The following is a 19368-nucleotide window of genomic DNA, read 5'->3' as shown; positions in this document are numbered from 1 at the left end:
TCACAGTCTGCAGAATGAAGTCCATGAGTTACATTAGACCCTAGCGTACCTTTTTGGCTTCATCTTCTCCCTTTCCCAATGTTTATCCAGCCCTCCTTAGCAAAATGAGGTCTATTACTTGCTTAGGGAACTGGAGTTTCTGGGTTTGCCCTACAGTGTATAGCTAGAGAAAGTCAGGAGTCAGGAACTTGGATTTGAATCTGTTTTGCCCTTTCCTGCTTGAGTAACCTTGAGACTTCCTTACTGCCTACAGACCTTACCTTCTCTGTAAAACAGAATAATAGTAGTACTTCCTTTAAAGAGCGGGAATGGGGATCAAATGAGATCATTTTTGTATGACATTATTTGGTCACTTCATACTTCCCTCAGTTTTTTTTGTTTTTAAGTGTTGTCATTCTGAATGGCTCAAAAGTTTCTTGACAACAGAGACCAGTTTTTAAAAACTTTATACTGTGCGTTTCATACATGAAAAGTATTCAATATTTGCACATGGATTACTCCTCGGGCTTCAAGTGGAGAAAGAATGAAGAAAGTATCAAAGTGTGTTTCCCATGAGAGAAGCAGGGCAGTGTGGTGGTGATGTTGTGATCTAGTTTGAAGTCCCTGATCCATCATTTATCATGTATGTAAAAGTAACAAGGAAACTGACTTACAGGTACTTAATTCATGTTTGTTTCATTTTCCTTGTGATCTTTTCAAGGTAATCATCGAGACTCTTCTTTCTATCATTTTAAAAATGGAGATATACACGAGGATTTTAATTTGAGATTATGTGTTTATAGATGCTTGTAATTTTTAAGAGAAGATAAAGCTCAGAGAGGTCACATACCTATTTAGGAGCAGATCCAGTTCCCATATACCACACAGCAGAAGTTAAGGATGCATCTGCAGGACTAGGTATGAAAGAAAAAAACAAAGCAAAAAAAGGATGGAGATAGTAATCCATTCACCTTTCAGTTCCATGAGTTTCATGAGGTGTGCCTGTCTTGTTCACCACTGTTTCCCCGGGACCTGGATTATACTAGTCTGGATAAATATCTATTGAAGAAATTAATGCAAGCTTCAGTAATCTCCTACAAATGGTTTAGAAAATGAAAAGGTAGTGTAGTATGAAGGGGTGGAAAGCGGATGATCCCTTTCTTCCCCATCATAAGAGTCATGCCAACACGCTTATAACAAAAGATGGGTTAACCAGAGAAGAGGCTAACAAATTTAATAATGTGCATAAGCATGGGAACAATACAACTAAATATGAAAACTTAAAAAAGGGTCAGATGGTCGAAGCTTAAATACTCTTGATAGGGGAGAGAGAGGTGGAGGGTGTAGGCAGTTTTTTTTGAAACAGTTTCACTCTTGTCTCCAAGGCTAGAGTGCAATGAGGCCATCTCCGCTCACTGCAACCTCTGCCTCCCAGGTTCAAGCAATTCTCCTGCCTCAGCCTCCCAAGTAGCTGGAACTACAGGCACCTGCCACCATACCTGGCTAATTTTTGTGTTTTTAGTAGAGACAGGTTTTTGCCATCTTGGCCAGGCTGGTCTCAAACTCCTGACCTCAGGTGATCCACCTGCCTCGGCCTCCTAAAGTGCTGGGATTACAGTCGTGAGCCACTGTGCCTGGCCTGTAGGCAATTTTAGAGGAGTAGTAAATGATTTTAGGATAGATGAATGCACCTGGGAGACAGAAATTCACTTGTAAATTATTCTCTTTGTAAACCAAGTGAAACTAGAGAACCAACAATGATTTGAAGGCCAGTCATGGTGACTCACATCTGTAATCCCAGCTATTTGGGAAGCTGAGATGGAAGGATCACTTGAGCCCAGGAGGCAAGTTTGCAGTGAGCCAAGATCTCGCCACTGCACTCCAACCTGGGTGATAGGGTGAGACCCTGTCTCAAAAATAAAAAACAGTAGTCTGATGCAAAGTTTGGTCTCAGCCTGGCCAACATGGCAAAAACCTCTACTAAAAACACAAAAATTAGCCAGGTATGGTGGCCGGTGCCTGTAGTTCCAGCTACTTGGGAGGCTGAGGCAGGAGAATTGCTTGAACCTGGGAGGTGGAGGTTGCAGTGAGTGGACATAGCCCCATTGCACTCTAGCCTTGGAGACAAGAGTGAAACTCTGTTTCAAAAAAAAAAAAAAGCCTACATCCTCCACCTCTCTGTCTCCTGTGAAGAGTATTTAAGCTTCAACCATCTGGTGGTGGTGAATTTTCAGTCTCTTCCCCTGTGATGTGAGTTTTGTTTTCTTTTGTTTTTTATGAGACCAGGTCAAACTGCACCCAGGCTGGAATGTGGTGGCTGTTCACAGACATGATCATAGCACACTACAGTCTCAAACTCCTAGCCCCAAGAATCCTCCCTTCTGAGACTCCCAAGTAGCTGAGACTACATGTTTGCACCACAGTATCTGGCTGGCTTTGTGAAATGTTTTAATTTCCTCTGATTAATGAAATTTCAGAGAGGAAGGAGATAGAAAGCAATTGTGTTCTTTGATGGGTCTGGTTTCTAGGTAGATAAGAAACTTCAAAGAACAGTCTTATCCCATGTTTTTGGGGAGGCAGAGGATTGAGAGGTAGGAGGTCCCGTGGGGAGATCAGAGAAATCTTGAGGCTGTTTCTCTAGTTCAGCATGTCAAAGCACTGAATTTGGGGTATCATTTTCTGACAATGAATAGGCAATGTAGTCCAAGGCAAAGAGCATCAGTTTTGTACCACGTAAAAACTGGATTTAAATTCTGACTCTGCCATTTCCTAATTCTGTGAGTTTGGACTGGATAAAAATGTTATGAAATATGTTATAACTATACAAATGGAATAATACATATAGGGTTACCGATGGCATTAAGTGAGATAATAAAAGTAAAATCTATAATATGCTGCCTGGCCATGGTGAGAGCTTGCTTAATAGAAGCTATAGATTATAACCTCTAATGAGCTATTTAAGTGGTTTAAAAAGCAGGAAATGGAAGGTAATATGAGCAATTATTATTTTAATTTAGATGTGTAATTTGTGAGGTGACAACTATAATATCTAACATATTTAAGCTTACTATACACCAAGCATTGTTGAAGGTATTTTATTTGAAATTAAGTACATTAAATCATTACAATCCTATGAATTAAGTGCTACTATTATTCCTCCCTACCCTTCTTTTTTTGATATGGAGTTTCGCTCTTGTTGCCCAGGCTGGAATGCAATGGCATGATCTCGGCTCACTGTAACCTCCGCCTCCCAGGTTCAACCGATTTTCCTGCCTCAGCCTCCCAGGTAGCTGGAATTACAGGCATGGGCCACTATGCCTGGTTAATTTTATATTTTTAGTAGAGATGGGGTTTCTCCATGTTGATCAGGTTGGTCTTGAACTCCTGACCTCAGGTGATCTTTTCACCTTGGTCTCCCAAAGTGCTGGGATTACAGGCGTGAGCCATTGTGCCTGGCCTAATCCCATTTTTATGGAAGAGGGAATTCAGGCACAAGAAGTGGAGCTGAACTTGAAATTCAGGCCAAGAGCTACAAAAAGAAAAAAAAATTAGAGTGGAGAAGAAAAGTGGCTAATCATGATTTCACTAACCTTAAGTAGGATTTTTGTTTGGTTTTTTTTAGAGACAGGGTCTCGTTCTGTTGCCTAGGTTAGAGTGCAGTGGTTCGTAGCTCACTGCAGCCTTGAAATCCTGGGCTTAAGTGATCCTCCTGCTTCTGCCTCCCAAAGTTCCGGGATTATAGGGGTGAGCCATTACGTAGGTTCTTAATGTAGCCTTATAATTCTATTACATGTCCTTAGACTATTCTCAATTTCAGTGTACATCAGAATCAACTGAAGGGCATGTTAAAACAGATTGCTGGGCCCCACTGCCAGTTTCTGATTCCGTTGACTCAGTGGCTGGGGCCTGAAATTTGCATTTTTAACTAGTTCCCAAGTAATGGTGATGCTGCTGGTTGGGGGACCACACTTTGAGAGCCACTGCCCTAATTCATTCACTTTCCTATACTATTTCATGCTTTCTTGGCTCTCCAGAAATGTCCATTACCTCCTCCCACTCGGGATGACTTTGCTTTTTATTTTCAATGAGAAAATAATAGCAATCAAAATAGAACTTTTACATATTCTCAACTATGTCTGAGGTGTGGTACCTGCATTTATACCTATATACTCTGTCTTCTGTTACTTATGAGGTAGAGCCTGTCCATCTTGTTTACACACATCACTCTATTGTTCCATCAGATTTTTCTTCCTACTATTGAAACATTCCCAACATCAGACATACATGCTTTTATGTCTCCCATCTTAGTAAAAGACTTTTCCCTTGATCTCATGTCTTCCTCTAGCTCCTCATTCCTATTTCCCTTCATATAGAAACTCTTTGAAAAGATTGTTTGTACTCTGTCTCATGCAGCTCTGTCCATTCTTTTTTTTAAAAAATTTTTTTTATAGAGATGCGTTTTTACCATGTTGATCAGGCTCTGGTCTCAAACTCTTGTTCTCAGGTGATTCACTCGCCTCAGCCTCCCAAAGTGCTGGGATTACAGGCATAAACCACCGTGCTCGGCCCTTTTTAAAAATTTTTTGAGACAGGGTCTGGCTCTGTTGCTTAACCTGGAATGCAATATGATCTCGGCTCACTGCAACCTCCACATCCCAGGCTCAAATGATCCCTCTGGCTTACTCCCCTCCCCCCACAAGTAGGTGGGACTAAAGGCGTGTACCACCATGCCTGGTTAATTTTTTGTAGAGACAGGGTTTCTCTGCGTTGCCCAGTCTGGTCTCAAACTCCTGGACTCAAGGGATCCACCTGCCTTGGCTTCCCAAAGTGCTGGGATTACAGGCTTGAGCCATCACGCCCACTCCTAACCCTTTTTTTTTTTTGAGATGGAGTTTTGCTGTCTCCCAGGTTGAAGTGGCACAGTCTCGGCTCACTGCAACCTGTCTCCTGGTTTCAAGCAATTCTATCTCACCTCCTAAGTAAATGGGATTATAGGCATGGGCCACTCCACCTGGCTAATTTTTTGTATTTTTAGTAGAGCTGGGGTTTCACCACGTTGGCCACGCTCGTCTCAAACTCCTAACTTCAAGTGATTTGCCCACCTCAGCCTCCCAAAGTGCTGGGGTTACAGGTATGAGCCACCGCGCTCAGCTTGTCCATTCTCTTTTAAACCTACTCCAATTGACTTTCTTTTCACCCCTCCATTGAAGTTGCTATTGTCAAGATCATCAGCAATGTCCCCATTCCTACATTCAGTGGTCACCTCTCAGACTTCATCTTACTTGATCTGCAGCATGAAACACTTTTTTTGCATTTTGTCTCCAGGACATTTTCTTTTTTTCTTACTGGTTGCTCTACTTCCATTTTATTTGCTGGTTCCTTCTCATCTCCCACGCCTTTAAAGGTTGGAGTATCTCAGGGCTCAGACATCAGGTATCTTTATCCAAACAGACTCCTTAGATGGCCTCAACTAGTCTGGAGCATTTAACCATCTATATATTAACATCTCCAGCCAGACCTTCTCTCTGAACTCCAGGCTCATGTCCAACTGCCCACTTGACATCTCAACTTGGACATCTAATAGGCAACTCTCTAATGTCCCAAAGTTAATTTTAGATTACCTGCCCCGTCAAAGCCTAATTCTCTGGCATTTCAGTAAATATTAACAAGTCCTCCTAGTTTCTCTAGTCAACAATCTTGAAGTTGTCCCTAAATTTTATCTTATTTCTCCCATCCAATCCATTACTGCCAGCTTTACCCCTTCAAACTAAATAAATTCATATCTCACTGCATCTCACCACCTACTCTATTACCCCTTTCCTACAACCATCATCTCTCGGTTTTGTTACTGCAATAGCCTCTTACCTGGTCTCTCCCTTATAATCTATTCTCAACATAGCCAAAGTGATCCTTTTAAATTGAATCCAATTTGGGGTGGGTTGGGGTAGGGAGGAGGAGGAGATAAAGACAAGAGGAAGATCCCTAAATAGGGCGGTGGTAGCAAGTAGGCAAGACAAGACAAGAATCAGAGAGAGGAAGAAATGCAATCATCCAGAGAGGGGAGGAAAAAAATCACCCATCTGAGATCTATATCTGGGCTGGAGGAAAAAATTTCTGTAATGTGTTTTCACAAAGAATATATAAAACTGTGAGGGTGTGGGGTAAATGAGTCAGATTCATTTATTCTTCAAATGTTTAAGCACCAGGCACTATACTAGGCTCTAGGGATATAGCAGTGAATAAAACAGAAAAAAAAAAATCTGCTTTCACAGAGCTAATATTCTAGTTTTCCCATTAAAAACATCAATCAGATATCACTTTTCAGTTTAAGACCATACAAGCAATCAGTTCTGCCATGGATACCAGCTGGGTGTTCTGTAATTCAATTCAGATCCTATCTACCTGGAAATAGTGTCAGAGCCCACAGGTTGAGGGCTCAGTCCCCAAAACTGCCCTCTCCTCCCAACCCAGGCACAAGTTGCAAATCTGGGCTTCCAGAACTTCTGACTGGCTTCAAGTTGGGGTACCAACTCCTCTTGATTAATTTGCTGGAGTGGCTCATAGAATTGAAGGAAACACAGTTACCAGTTTATTATAAAGGACATTACAAGACATACAGATGAGGAGATGTACAGGGCAAGGTATGGGGGAAGGGGACGCAGAGCTTCCATGCCCTCCCCAGGGCACGACCCTCTAGGAACCTCCATAAAAAAATCTACCAATGGTACAACTGTTTAACTAGGATAATTGAAAGATTATTCTGGGGCCAGGCGTGGTAGCTCACGCCTGTAATCCCAGCTCTTTGGGAGGCCGAGGCGGGTGGATCACGAGGTCAAGAGATCGAGACCATCCTGGTCAACATGGTGAAACCCCGTCTCTACTAAAAATACAAAAAATTAGCTGGGCATGGTGGCGCATGCCTGTAATCCCAGCTACTCAGGAGGCTGAGGCAGGAGAATTGCCTGAACCCAGGAGGCGGAGGTTGCGGTGAGTCGAGATCGCGCCATTGCACTCCAGACTGGGTAACAAGCGAAACTCCGTCTCAAAAAAAAAAAAAAAAAAAAGATTATTCTGTTCAACAATCTTGGACAACTCTTTTTACTTTATTATCTTTTTATAGTAAACAAAGTATAATCTCAAAGTTATGCAGATACTTAATTGGGAAAAGACACAACCCTGCAGTTAGCTGGGAAAGACCACCTTTAGAAGAGAAAATGAATTGCTTGGGAAGAAATACATTAAAAAAACAGTATTTCCAACCCATTTACTTTTTAAGCCATCAAATGTTCTCATTTGAACCACTTCTTCTGTGCATACACATTTAGAGAACTTTTTGAAAATGAATTAAAAGTCTTTGCCTTCTTTAGTCTGTTGGTCAACTCTTGAGAATACTGAGAAATCTCCAGAATACCAGTATGTTTTCTCTTGGGAACAAACTTCAGAGCCTCTTCCCAATTACCAGTGTTTTTCAGACATAACAAAATACGCATCATTTGATCTAAGGTGAGATTTTTCGTACCAACACCCCATTGTAAATATTTATCCAATGGAAGGCATTCAGTGGCCAGCTTCAGCCGTTTTGCCTTGGCTAGGGATGTGCCTGACTGTATATTCTTATCAACAAAAGATCCAATTATATAAACTTTGTCATGCCTGAAAGTAGTCATAACATTGGGAGAATCTGCAGTTAAATAGATAATACTGTCCTTTGAAAATAAATCTACATAAGACTTTTCTGTTGCTGTTAAAAGCAATTTGTCCCATTTTTCTCCATACCATTTAACTAACTCTCTGTGATACACACCATCTATTTTTAGATTGCAGAAATAAATGTGGAAAGGATCAACATTTCTTCTGTTACAGCCTTCACTTTCTGAAAGTTGGGAAACAGCATTCTGCAATTCTCTTGGTTTCATATAATTTTCATAAGCCATGTCAAAAACCAAAGGTTGTCCAAACTGCATGGCCTGGGCACCCTTCCAGCCCATTGCAATGTCCATATTCCTATCCCAAAGTCGTAAAAATAGAAAGTTTTGCTGTTTATCTTCCTCAGTGGTTTCTAGCAGGCTGACATTTTTTGCTTCTTCCCTTGCTGCTGCTTTCATTTCCTTTTTTATTTTCCTAGCTTTTTTAGCTTTTTCCTTAGTATATAAATATTTTAAATATTTTTTTTTCGCTGTTTTAGAAACACATTCCATAATGGTTTTGAGCTCTTCTTCAGTGATGTGTTCTGGTACTTCTTTGCCAAGCAATCTCCACATCTCAATTAACTCTCTGGTGGCAGCTAGAGGATCTTCATCCTTACTGCTTGAGATTGTTGAAACACATTCTTCTTGCACACTAGATTTCATGGTAGTTTTCCATCTATCCAATTCTAGCTCTTCAGAAGGGGATGTACTCTCATTATTAGTACAAGTAACAGCTGGTATTTTGGAAGACATGTATCTCTGCAAAACTGTTGAATATAAATTATTTCTCTTCCTATGAAGGGTAAATGGCACCAAAAACCTGGTGAAAGGTCTGAAGAAATTGACACTAACACTCATTTTGAGGAAAACGGACATGTAAGAAAACTCCTGTAAGAGAAGAAAAATGCAATTAAAAATTAGACAAAGATTTTTAAAACTTCCCAAGTAATTGTGCAAGTATAAATCTGAAATACCAAAATGAAATCAATTTTTGAAACACAAAGTAAAATCTTTGTACCATCACTTTTTTTCTCTAGACTCCTGTGGCCTAGAGCCTGTGATCCCTCACTGAGCAAAAAGTTTAAAACTTAGGTTCTGGGCCGGGTGCGGTGGCTCAAGCTTGTAATCCCAGCACCTTGGGAGGCCGAGGCGGGTGGATCACGAGGTCAAGAGATCGAGACCATCCTGGTCAACATGGTGAAACCCCGTCTCTACTAATACAAAAAACTAGCTGGGCATGGTGGCGTGTGCCTGTAATCCCAGCTACTCAGGAGGCTGAGGCAGGAGAATTGCCTGAACCCAGGAGGCAGAGGTTGTGGTGAGCCGAGATCGCGCCATTGCACTCCAGCCTGGGTAACGAGAGAAACTCCGTCTCAAAAAAAAAAAAACAAAAAACAAACCTTAGGTTCTTCGCTTGGCGCGGTGGTGAGATCACGTGAGATAAGGAGTTCGAGACTAGCCTGGCCAACATGGTGAGAAACCCCATCTCTACCAAAAATACAAAAATTAGCCGGGTGTGGTGGCGGGCACCTGTAAACCCAGCTGCTTGGGAGTATAAGGCAGGAGAATTGCTTGAACCTGGGAGGTGGAGGTTGCAGTGAGTTGAGATTGTGCCACTGCACTCCAGTCTGGGTGACAAAAAAAAAATTAGTTGAGTTCTTATTTTAGACATGAATTTCACTATTGCTTTAGCTAAAAGGGTAAGTTGAAGATGCTTTTTATTTAGATTTTTATCTAGGAGCCTAGAGAATCAATGTTACTCGGCAAGAAAGTTACGTACCACTGATGCTGCTTACATCATGATGCTACAGTCTCTTCCATTCTACACTAAGCCCAGACACAGAACCAAACACAAGATCCTTCACAAAAGCAACAAATAAAGACAAAGGACAGGAAAGTTACTGAGGATGGCAACAGGTAAAAAGCATTAGGAACTGTTGTACCAATGCCCTCGTTACGGAAATATACCGAGATCTGCTGATCAGCAAATAGCAACAACTCTTCCCCAGTTCAGGCTTTATTTTGCAGCAAATAATGTTATTGCCAAAGAAAATGTCCAAAATTGGGACAAATGTATATAAAGCTCCACAGTTTTATCCTAGAGGCCTGGATGTCTATGAGATATTATAGATACTTAAAGATGTAAAACTAGTCTCAAATTTGAAGGAAAAAAAACCCAGGGACTTCAAATTTTTAAGAAATGCAAATAAAACACTTGAAAAATTTCTTCTTCCCTTCCTTAATTTAATGACCCTGCATAGGCTCCTAGGTCTTCTGCTCTCTGACCCATGCACTGATGTCCAGATGCCCCTCCCTTAAAGGTGGATATGACTCCACATTCTATCCTATTCTTTTTTTCAATCTATATATTTCCCTTGTGAGGTGTGACCTACTTCTGTGGCTTCAATGACCATTCATCAGAAAGTCACTCAAATGCAAGCAGGCTGCGGTGGCTCACTCCTTTAATCCCAGCACTTTGGAAGGCCGAGTCGGGAGGATCGCTTGAGGCCAGGAGTTTGAGACCACCGTGGCCAACATGGTGAAACCCAGTCTCTGCTAAAAATACAAAAACTAGCCAGGCATGGTGGTGTATACCTATAATCCCAGCTATTCTGAGGCCGAAGTAGAAGAATCCCTTGAACGAGGGGTGGGGGTGCAGCGCGGAGGTTTGAACCCAGATTGCACCACTGCACTGCAGCCTGGGTGACAGTGAGATTCTGTCTTTTTAAAAAAAGAAAAAAAAAAAACCTCAACTACAACAAATAGAAATAACCTGTCTACCTTCGCTTTACAAACTGATCCTCCTTCACTGTTCTGTTTCAAGGGATATTGTTATCCATTCGTACTGTTCCCAACATACATATTGCAGCCAGGTTAAAGTCCAAACTTACAAGTGTGGTTTACAAAGATTTTCATCATATCATGCTTTGCCTACCTTTTCAGCAGCGTCTCTAGCTATTTATTCGCCTTACACTTTAAGTATTCTCCCGTTAGTTCTCACAGCACTCTTGTGCCTATGACAGTACTTCTAACACTGTATTGTAATTGCCTGGTTATCTGCCTCACTAGATGGTAAGGACTATCTTGAGGACAAGGACTTTGTCTATAATGTTAACACTGAACCCGATGCTTGACAGTAATCACGCAAATGTTTTTCTAATACCCTAGATCGATGCTTCTCACATTTAATATATATATATGTATATATAAATAAAGTTCAGCCTCCCTTTAAAGAGAAAATAATTTATTTAGAATTCCGGAAATATTTAACCTGGGGTACCCAGGCCCCAATCTAATAAACATTGACTTCAAAAACAAGAGTTCTAAACCTTTTTTTTCTCGTAACTGGTAAAAACTTAGAATACCACGGAAATGAAAACCCCAATTTTATTTGTATTTTTTTAGACGTAGTCTCGCTCTGTCGCCAGGCTGCAGTGCAATGGCGCGATCTCGGCTCACTGCAACCTCCGCCTCCCGGGTTTAAGCGAGTCTCCTGCCTCAGCCTCCCGAGTAGCTGCGACCACAGGCGCGCGCCACCACGCCCATCTAATTTTTGTATTTTTAGTAGAGACGACGTTTCACCATATTGGCCAGGCTGGTCTCAAACTTTTGACCTCAAGATCCGCCGGCCTTGGCCTCCCAAAGTGGTGGGATTACAGGCATGAGCCACCGCGCCCGGCGGAAAACTCCAATTTTAAAAAGCAATCAAGGACATCGTTTTGGGAACCAGTGATTTTGTTTCAGGTACTGTACTAGCTATAGTTTATTAAATCACTGGGCTTCCTCTCATCTGTGGGCTTTCCGAGCTCACATGCTCCACTAAGTGCACCTTGGTACGTCTCCGGCGTCCTCCCACCCCCAACACACGTTAGGAGAAAGAAGAAACTCGCTTACCAGGAATGCAGAGATAGTGGTTCCCGCTGGTGCAAACAGCAAGGACACCAGAGGACGCAGGACTCCGCCGCGAAATGACGCCCAGGGATCCGCGCCACCGATAGCACGCAGCCCTCCGAACAGTCCACACGGTAGACCGAGGCGGTCTCTGTGCTCAGCGGAAGTTCCGCCCTCTCTTTCCGGCGCTGCTTTTTGACGTAACAGCAGGCAGGGAACACTTTCCCGGCTGAAAGAAGCGCCTTGGAGGAGATAGCTGACGGTAGGCGACTGGATACTTGCAGACTACTCTCTTAGTTGTCATAGACTCTGTCTTTCTTTCTTTCTCTCTCTCTCTCTCTCTCTCTCCCCCCCCTCTCTCTCTCCTCTCTCTCTCTCTGTGTGTGTGTGTGTGTGTGTGTGTCATAGACGTGTGTTTCCTCCACTTATCTCTCAGTTGTCAGGCTTGTACGTATGTGTGTGCGCGTGTGTGTGTATTTCCTCCATTTATCGTGGCTCATGCCTGTAATTCCAGCACTTTGGGCGGCCGAGGGAGGCGGATCACTTGAGGTCAGGAGTTCGAGACCAGCCTCGCCACCATAGTGAAACCCCGCCTCTACTAAAAATACAAAAATTAGCCGAGTGCGAAGCGCGGCCTGTGGTCCCAGCTACTCGGGAGACTGAGGTAGGAGAATCGATTGAACCTGGGAGCCAGAGGTTGCAGTGAGCCGAGATCGCGCCACTGCCCTCCGGGCTGGGCAACAAAGTGAGTTGTTACCCTTACAAAAAACAACGCAAAAACTTTCTAATTCTCTTCTCAACCTACTCTCTGCTTGGGCCCTGTATTTATAAACATTTGCTGAAAAATACTAAAGTAAAGTGTTTTTTTCACAAGTCTTTTTACTCAGCTTCAAACTCCTTGACGCTAGGACTTTAAACTCTTAATCTTTTTGACTTATTTATCACCAGTACCTGGTACTATGCTTGGAACATGCTAAGTCGTGGTAAGTTTCTCTCTCCTCCTAGCTCACTTGGAAAATTTAATGTAAAATGAAGTTAAAACACAATTGTATATTGGTTGGGCCAAAATCCAGCCTGCACATATTTTGTTTAGCTAGCACAGTGTTTTCAAGTATTTTGATTTAGCTGTCATCTTAAAAACATACGGCACAAGACCATTTATTGGGGAAAGGTCTTTTCAACAGTTGGTGCTGGGAAAACTGGATATACACATGCAAAGAATGAAGTTGGACCCTTACCTAACACCATATTATAAAAACTAACTCAAAATGAATCAAATACTTAAACATAATAGTGAAAACTATAAATCATAGAGGAAAACCTTCATGACATTGGATTTGGTAAATTTCATGGGTATGACAGCAAAATCATAGGCAACATAGGAAAAAATATACAAGTTGGGCTTCATAAAAATGAAATACTTTTGGGCTGGGTGCAGTGACTCATGCCTGTAATCCCAGCACTTGGGAGGCCGAGGTGAGTGGATCAGGAGGTCAATAGATAGAGACCATCCTGGCCAACATTGTGAAACCCCATCTCTACTGAAAATACAAAAATTAGCCGGGCGTGGTGGCACACACCTGTAGTCCCAGCTACTCGGGAGGCTGAGGCAGGAGAATTGCTTGAATCCAGGAGGTGGAGGTTGCAGTGAATGGAGATCGTGCCACTGTACTCTATCCCAGTGACAGAGCAAGACTTTGCCTCAAAAAAAAAAAAAAAAAAGAAATACTTTTGTACATAAAAGGACACTGTTAACAGAATAAAAAGGCAACCCACAGAATGGGAGAAAATAGTTGCAATTCACGTATCTGTTAAGGGATTAATATCCCTTAACAGGATATGTAAAGAACTAGAACTCACCCTGGTCTCCAACCCCTGACCTCAAATGATTCTCCTGCCTTGGCCTCCCAAAGTGCTAGGATTACAGGTGTGAGCCACAGCGCCCAACCCATTTTTGGGTACCTTTTCAGCAATGCCCTACTCTACCGGTACCAATTTACCATATTAGTTCGTTTTCATGCTGCTGGTAAAAACATACCCAAGACTGGGAAACTTACAAAAGAAAGAGGTTTAAGTTGCACATGGCTGGGGAGGCCTCACACTCATGGTGGAAAGGGAAAGGCACTTCTTACCTGATGACAGTAAGAGAGCTTGTGCAGAGTTTAAAACTCTTAGTTTTAAAACCATCAGATCTTGTGAGACCCATTCACTGTCATGAGAACAGAACAGGAAAGACCCATCCTCATGATTCAGTCATCTCTCACCAGGTCCCTCCCACAACTGGTGGGAATTATGGGAGCTACAAGATGAGATTTGGGTGGGGACACAGAGTCAAACCATGTCAATCGGCTTGCCTCTTTCCCATGATTCTTCCCTTAGGGTGGGCTGTCGGCATGTGCAGTGCCCTTCTCCCGCAACTGGTGGGAATTATTGGAGCTACAAGATGAGATTTGGGTGGGGACACAGAGTCAAACCATGTCAATCGGCTTGCCTCTTTCCCATGATTCTTCCCTTAGGGTGGGCTGTCTGCATGTGCAGTGCCCTTCTTACCCTGGGGAAGTGAACATATGCAGTGTGTTCAGGCAGTTGTATGCATGCTCATCTGAGGTTTTCTTCCCTTTTCCAGTGGGGTGTCCATGGAAGGTCATACTTCACCATTTTGTCTCTTAATCCTGAGTTGGGAGAATTGCTTGAGTCCAGGTGGTCAAGGCTGCGGTGAGCTGTGATGGTGACACTACACTCAGCATTGCTGAAAAGATGCCCAGGAAGTTGCTTCTTCCTGGCATCTGCATTCAGTTAACACTTTAATGTTTTTGTTTTTGTTGTTGTTTGTTTGTTTTATTTTTAAGACATAATGTCACTCTGTCACCTAGGCTGGAGTGCAGTTGCACAGTCTTGGCTCACTGCAACCTCTGTCTCCCAGGTTCAAGCAATTCTCCCACCTCAGCCTCCTGAGTAGCTGGGACTACAGGAGTATACCACTAAGCCCAAATAATTTTTGTATTTTTTGGTAAAGATGGGGTTTCACCATGTGGGTCAGGCTGGTCTTGAACTCATAACCTCAAGTGATCCACCTGCCTTGGCCTCCCGAAGCCTTTTTTCTTTTTTTGAGACAGAGTTTTACTCCTTCATCCAGGCTGGAGAGCAGTGGTGCCATCTTGACTCACTGTAAACTCTGCCTTTAGGTTCAAGTGATTCTTGTGCCTCAGCCTCCTGAGGAGCTGGGATTACAGGTGTGCACCACCATGCCTGGCTAATTTTTTGGTATTTTTAGTAGACGCAGGGTTTTGTCATGTTGGCTAGGCTGTTCTCAAACTCCTGACCTCAAGCAATCCACCTGTCTTAGCCACCCAAAGTCCTGGGATTACAGGCATGAGCCACAGCACCCAGCCTAACACTTTAATGTTACTATCTGTGGATCATCAGGATATTGTCCTTCCCTGTCACTGGCTGCCAAATTGTCATTTTTAGAGAGGGAGTATGATAATTGTTGAACCATCACCTGATATTTCTAGTGGGTGTGGAAGAAGAACCCTGTTCTGCCTATATATTGCCTATTTAACTACCTGTAACAGTCCCAGCTACTCAGGAGGCTGAGTTGGGAGGATTGCTTGAGCCCAGGAGGTCAAGGCTGCAGTGAGCTGTGATTGTGCCACTACACTCAGCCTGGGCAAAAGAGTGAGGCAGTGTCTCAAAAAAAAAAAAAAGTGCTTAAGCAGATCCTGAATGCCAGTGGAACAACTTGAAAGTTTGAAGAGCCCCCATGAAGGAACTGAATCAACATGAGAATACAGTTTCTTTGAGCCCAGGAGGTCAAGGCTACATTGAACTGTGGTTGTGCCACTGTACTCCAGTCTGGGAGACAGACTGAGACCCTATCTAAATATATATAGAGAGAGACCCTATCTAAATATATATATATATAAACTATATATATGTATATAGTTTATTCATCTCCTTCTCCCATGGCTTCATCCTATAGTTTTCTACCAATCAACAGTCTCCACACTTTAGCCCACTGCAAAACCCTTAAAATCTCTAACCCCAAACTCCTTGGGGAGATGGATATGAAGTTTCCTCTTGTCTCCTTGTTTGCAGCCCTGCAATTAAAACTCTTTCTCTGTTGCAACCTGGTATCTCAGTATATTGACTTGTTGAGTGCATCAGGAAACAAATCTATTATTGTTACATACCAGGAAGGAAACAACTTATCATCAGAGATAAAATGGCACTGAGAAAGAGTCTACATAAACAAACCTACTTACTAGCCCTTATCCATCATCAGCTCCCCATATATTTGCCTTCCCTCAATTTGTTACCCATAGAAGCTCAAATGCTTTTCCTTTGCCTTGTCTCTCTAAGTTTATCTTTCTTATGAAAAAAAGAGCTAAGCATGGTTGTTTGCACCTGTAGTCCCTGCTACTATAAGGCTGAGAGGCAGGAGGATTGTTTGGGTCTGGGAGTTTAAGATTGCAGTGAGCCATAATCACACCACTGCACTTCAGCCTGGGTGACAGAATGAGACTGTCTTGAAGAAAAAAAAACCCAAATTTCTTGCTCAGTCCAAGCCTAGCTGTTTTTTTGGGGATTTTCTTTTTTTTTTTTTTTTTCTGTGAGGACTCCTGTGCCATGTAAAACATTTAACATCAAATAAATTTGTATGCCTTTTCTCTTGTTGATTTGCATGTTGTCAGCTTATTTCAAAGACCCAGCTGGAGAACCTAAAAGGGTAGAGGACATTTTTCCTCCCCTACATGTCCCAGCTGTATAATGAGAGGCAAATAATAATAGAAGGTGTGATGAAAGACTGTAGAAAGTAAAACAGTTGACTAAAGATTTCAAAGGAGTTGAGAAACAGGTTAGTGGATGTAATTGAGTAAGCAAGCTAAAGTGATAGGAGGTTGTGGTAGAATCAGATATCTGCTTTTGTGAATGTCATGGTGGAGCAATATCAGCAAATGCCAAGATTTATAATATAACCACAAAAGTGAGTGGTGGGCATATATAAGAGGTCATTAAAGATGTTCTAGGAATGGCGGTCAAAATATAATTACTGGCCAGACATGGTGATTGATGCCTGTAATCCCAGCACTTTGGGAGGCCGAGGTGGGTGGATCACGAGGTCAAGAGATCGAGACCATCCTGGCCAACACGATGAAACCCCATCTCTACTAAAAAATACAAAAATTAGCTGGCCATGGTGGCATGCACCTGTAGTCCCAGCTACTCAGGAGGCTGAGGCAGGAGAATCGCTTGAACCCGGGAGGTGGAGGTTGCAGTGAGCCAAGATGGCGCCACTGCACTCCAGCCTGTCACCTGACGACAGAGTGAGACTCTGTCTATATGTATATATAATTACTTTTGTTTCAAAAGTCAGTCTTGTTCTATATATTTAGTACCATATGAAGGTTGTCTTTTCCTTTTGCTGTGAGTATTTCTGTCCTAGACCCTGTCAAAATTAGGAAAGCCTGTCCTTTCTGGGCCTGTAATTGCCTGGTGAGTTCTGCCTGACTGCTGCACAGACAAAATCCATTTACTGAGAACCCCACATTGCAGTAATGAAAGTTTAATTGATGTGAGGCTGGCCATATAGAGGAATTTGATTTTTCAAATCAGTCTTTCTGAGAACTCAGAGCCTAGAAATTTTATGGACGATTTGGTGGCCAGGTCGCTAGGGAATGGGTGCTGCTGATTGGTTGGGAATGAAATCACAGGGGTGTGGAAAACAGTCATCATGTGCCAAGTCTATCTGGATGGGACCACAGGACCAGCTGACTCAAGCGTCTTGGGTCCAGGTGAGGTCAGTGGTTGCCAAAAAGTCTGAAAAAGAATCTCAAAAGACCAATCTTAGATTCTACAATAATGATGTTATCTATAGGAGCAATTGGGAAATTCATAAATCCTGTGGCCACATGTCTCCTGAGAAGCAAGAGATTATAGAAACTATACCAGAATGCATGCTCCTCCCATAATCCTAATCTTGTGGCCTTTCATTCGTCTTATAAATGTGGTTTTCACTCTCTGAACAAGGAGGGGGAGAGTTTTAAGGAGGAACTATTATAGGCCTTGCTTTCAAGTTAAACTATAAATTCCTCCTATGGTTAGCTTAAGCAACACTGAGGAATGATCATAGACAGCTTAGAGTTTAGAAGCAAGGTGGAGTCAGCCATGTCATACTTCTTTTACTATCACAATTTTGCAAAGGTTGTTGAAGGCCAGGTCTTTTTTGTTTTTTAAAATGAAATCAAAGTCTTAGGACAAAGAGGGTCAGAGGCCAAACAAAAGGACTGTGCTGTAAGGCAGGTCCTCAAATAATGTGTGTCTGTGTGTTTTCTCTTAGTACTCCAGTTTCCTTTCACAACCCAAAGATGTGCACATGATGTTAATTGGTATGTGTACGTTGTACCAATCTGAGTTAAATCAGGCGTGTGTGAGTGCGCTGTGCTATAGGGTGAGGTTTCTGCATTGTGCCCTGAGCTGCTGGATAGACTCTGCCTATTCCTGACCCTGAACTGGTGGAATAAATGGTTTGGAAAATGAATGAAAGGGTTAATACAGATTATTGTAAAATAAAATTTGTAGATTATATGATGGTCATACGAACGTATGACAATAGACAATGTGGTATGAAAGTGCTCAATGAGCCTGCCATGTTTGCTGTTGTTATTGAACTGCATGTGGGAGGAGGTGCTGTTTCCGTCAGAGGCATTTGAATCAGAGCAACTCCATCTTGTGTAGGGACTGGGTAAAATAAGGCTGAGACCTACTGGACTCCATTCCCAGGAGATTAGGCATTTTTAGTCCCAGGATGAGATAGGAGATTAGGACAAGATACAGGTCACAAAGACGTTGCTGGTAAAACAGCCTGTAGTAAAGAAGCCAGCCCAAACCCACCAAAGCCAAGATAGTGACCAAAGTGACCTCGTTCTCACTGTTCATTATATGCTAATTATAATGCATTAGGATGCTAAAAGACACTCCCACCAGCACCGTGACTGACAGTCTATAAATGCCATGGCAATGTCAGAAAGTTACCCTATAGGGTCTAAAAAGGGGAGAAACCCTCAGTTCTGGGAATTGTCCACCCCTTTCCTGGAAAACTCACAAATAATCCACCCCTTGTTTAGCATATAATAAAGAAATAACTATAAATATTATCAGTTGCGCATTCCAAGCTGCGCTCTGCCTGTACAGTAGCCATTATTTTGTTTCTTTACTTCTCTAATAAATTCACTCTCACTTTATGGATTCGCTTCAATTCTTTCTTGCATGAGATCCAAGAACCCTCTCTTGGGGTCTAGTTTGGGACCCTTTTCCAGTAACCCCTTTCCAAAAACTTAAGAGTTTGTGCTTTGTAAACATTTATTTCTTGATTTAACCCAACACCATTATGACCACCATCACTCATCGATTCACCAAAAATTGGACAAATAATTATCTTGTTTTTATTAATCCTTTAAACATGTATGTGTAGCTCTCATTTATTTCATGTTCAATATTAGAGGGTTTTTTTTGTGTTTATTTAGTTTTGTAATTTTTTGTGACTAGGAATATGCCATAGGAACTTAACTCTTGTTTATATAAATTAGACTACGGTCAATTTGGTTTTATTATGCATTATTTAGCTTAAAGTCACAGCTTCCGATAACCTATTGAAGAAAGAAAAATAGCTCAGAGCAGTGTGAATTATGTGAGGTCTGCAAAATTTTTAGGCCCAGAGAAACATGACTATGGGACTTTGGTCACACATACCCTCATTTCCATTGCTCCTCAACCCAGCCCAGGGTTAATTGTTTAAAGGCATTTGTTC

General features: G+C 42.2%; 2 protein-coding genes across 2 annotated transcripts in view; one reads left to right on the top strand and one right to left on the bottom strand.

Annotated features, from left to right (window-relative positions):
* Positions 1 to 6134: 6134 nt before the first annotated feature.
* Positions 6135 to 11716, bottom strand: TRMT10C (tRNA methyltransferase 10C, mitochondrial RNase P subunit). Its single transcript, XM_012476790.2, has 2 exons — positions 11562 to 11716; positions 6135 to 8555 (listed from the first exon to the last, which is right to left on the bottom strand). The coding sequence occupies exon 2, from the start codon at positions 8541 to 8543 to the stop codon at positions 7269 to 7271; it is 1275 nt and encodes a 424-aa protein (XP_012332213.1). The 5' UTR covers positions 8544 to 8555; positions 11562 to 11716; the 3' UTR covers positions 6135 to 7268.
* Positions 11717 to 11751: 35 nt separating this feature from the next.
* The window catches only part of SENP7 (SUMO specific peptidase 7), a 255859-nt gene continuing 248242 nt past the window's right edge, over positions 11752 to 19368 (top strand). The window contains exons 1-2 of the mRNA XM_064374570.1: positions 11752 to 11820; positions 12073 to 12222. The gene's annotated coding sequence lies outside the window, so the exon portion shown is untranslated. The remainder of the gene's footprint in view (positions 11821 to 12072; positions 12223 to 19368) is intronic.

Source organism: Aotus nancymaae, unplaced genomic scaffold (assembly GCF_030222135.1).
Source record: "Aotus nancymaae isolate 86718 unplaced genomic scaffold, 86718_ANA_hifiasm-v0.15.2.pri h1tg000011l, whole genome shotgun sequence".
In the NCBI taxonomy this organism is placed as follows: domain Eukaryota; kingdom Metazoa; phylum Chordata; class Mammalia; order Primates; family Aotidae; genus Aotus; species Aotus nancymaae.
This window is presented reverse-complemented; position numbering and strand designations above follow the sequence as displayed.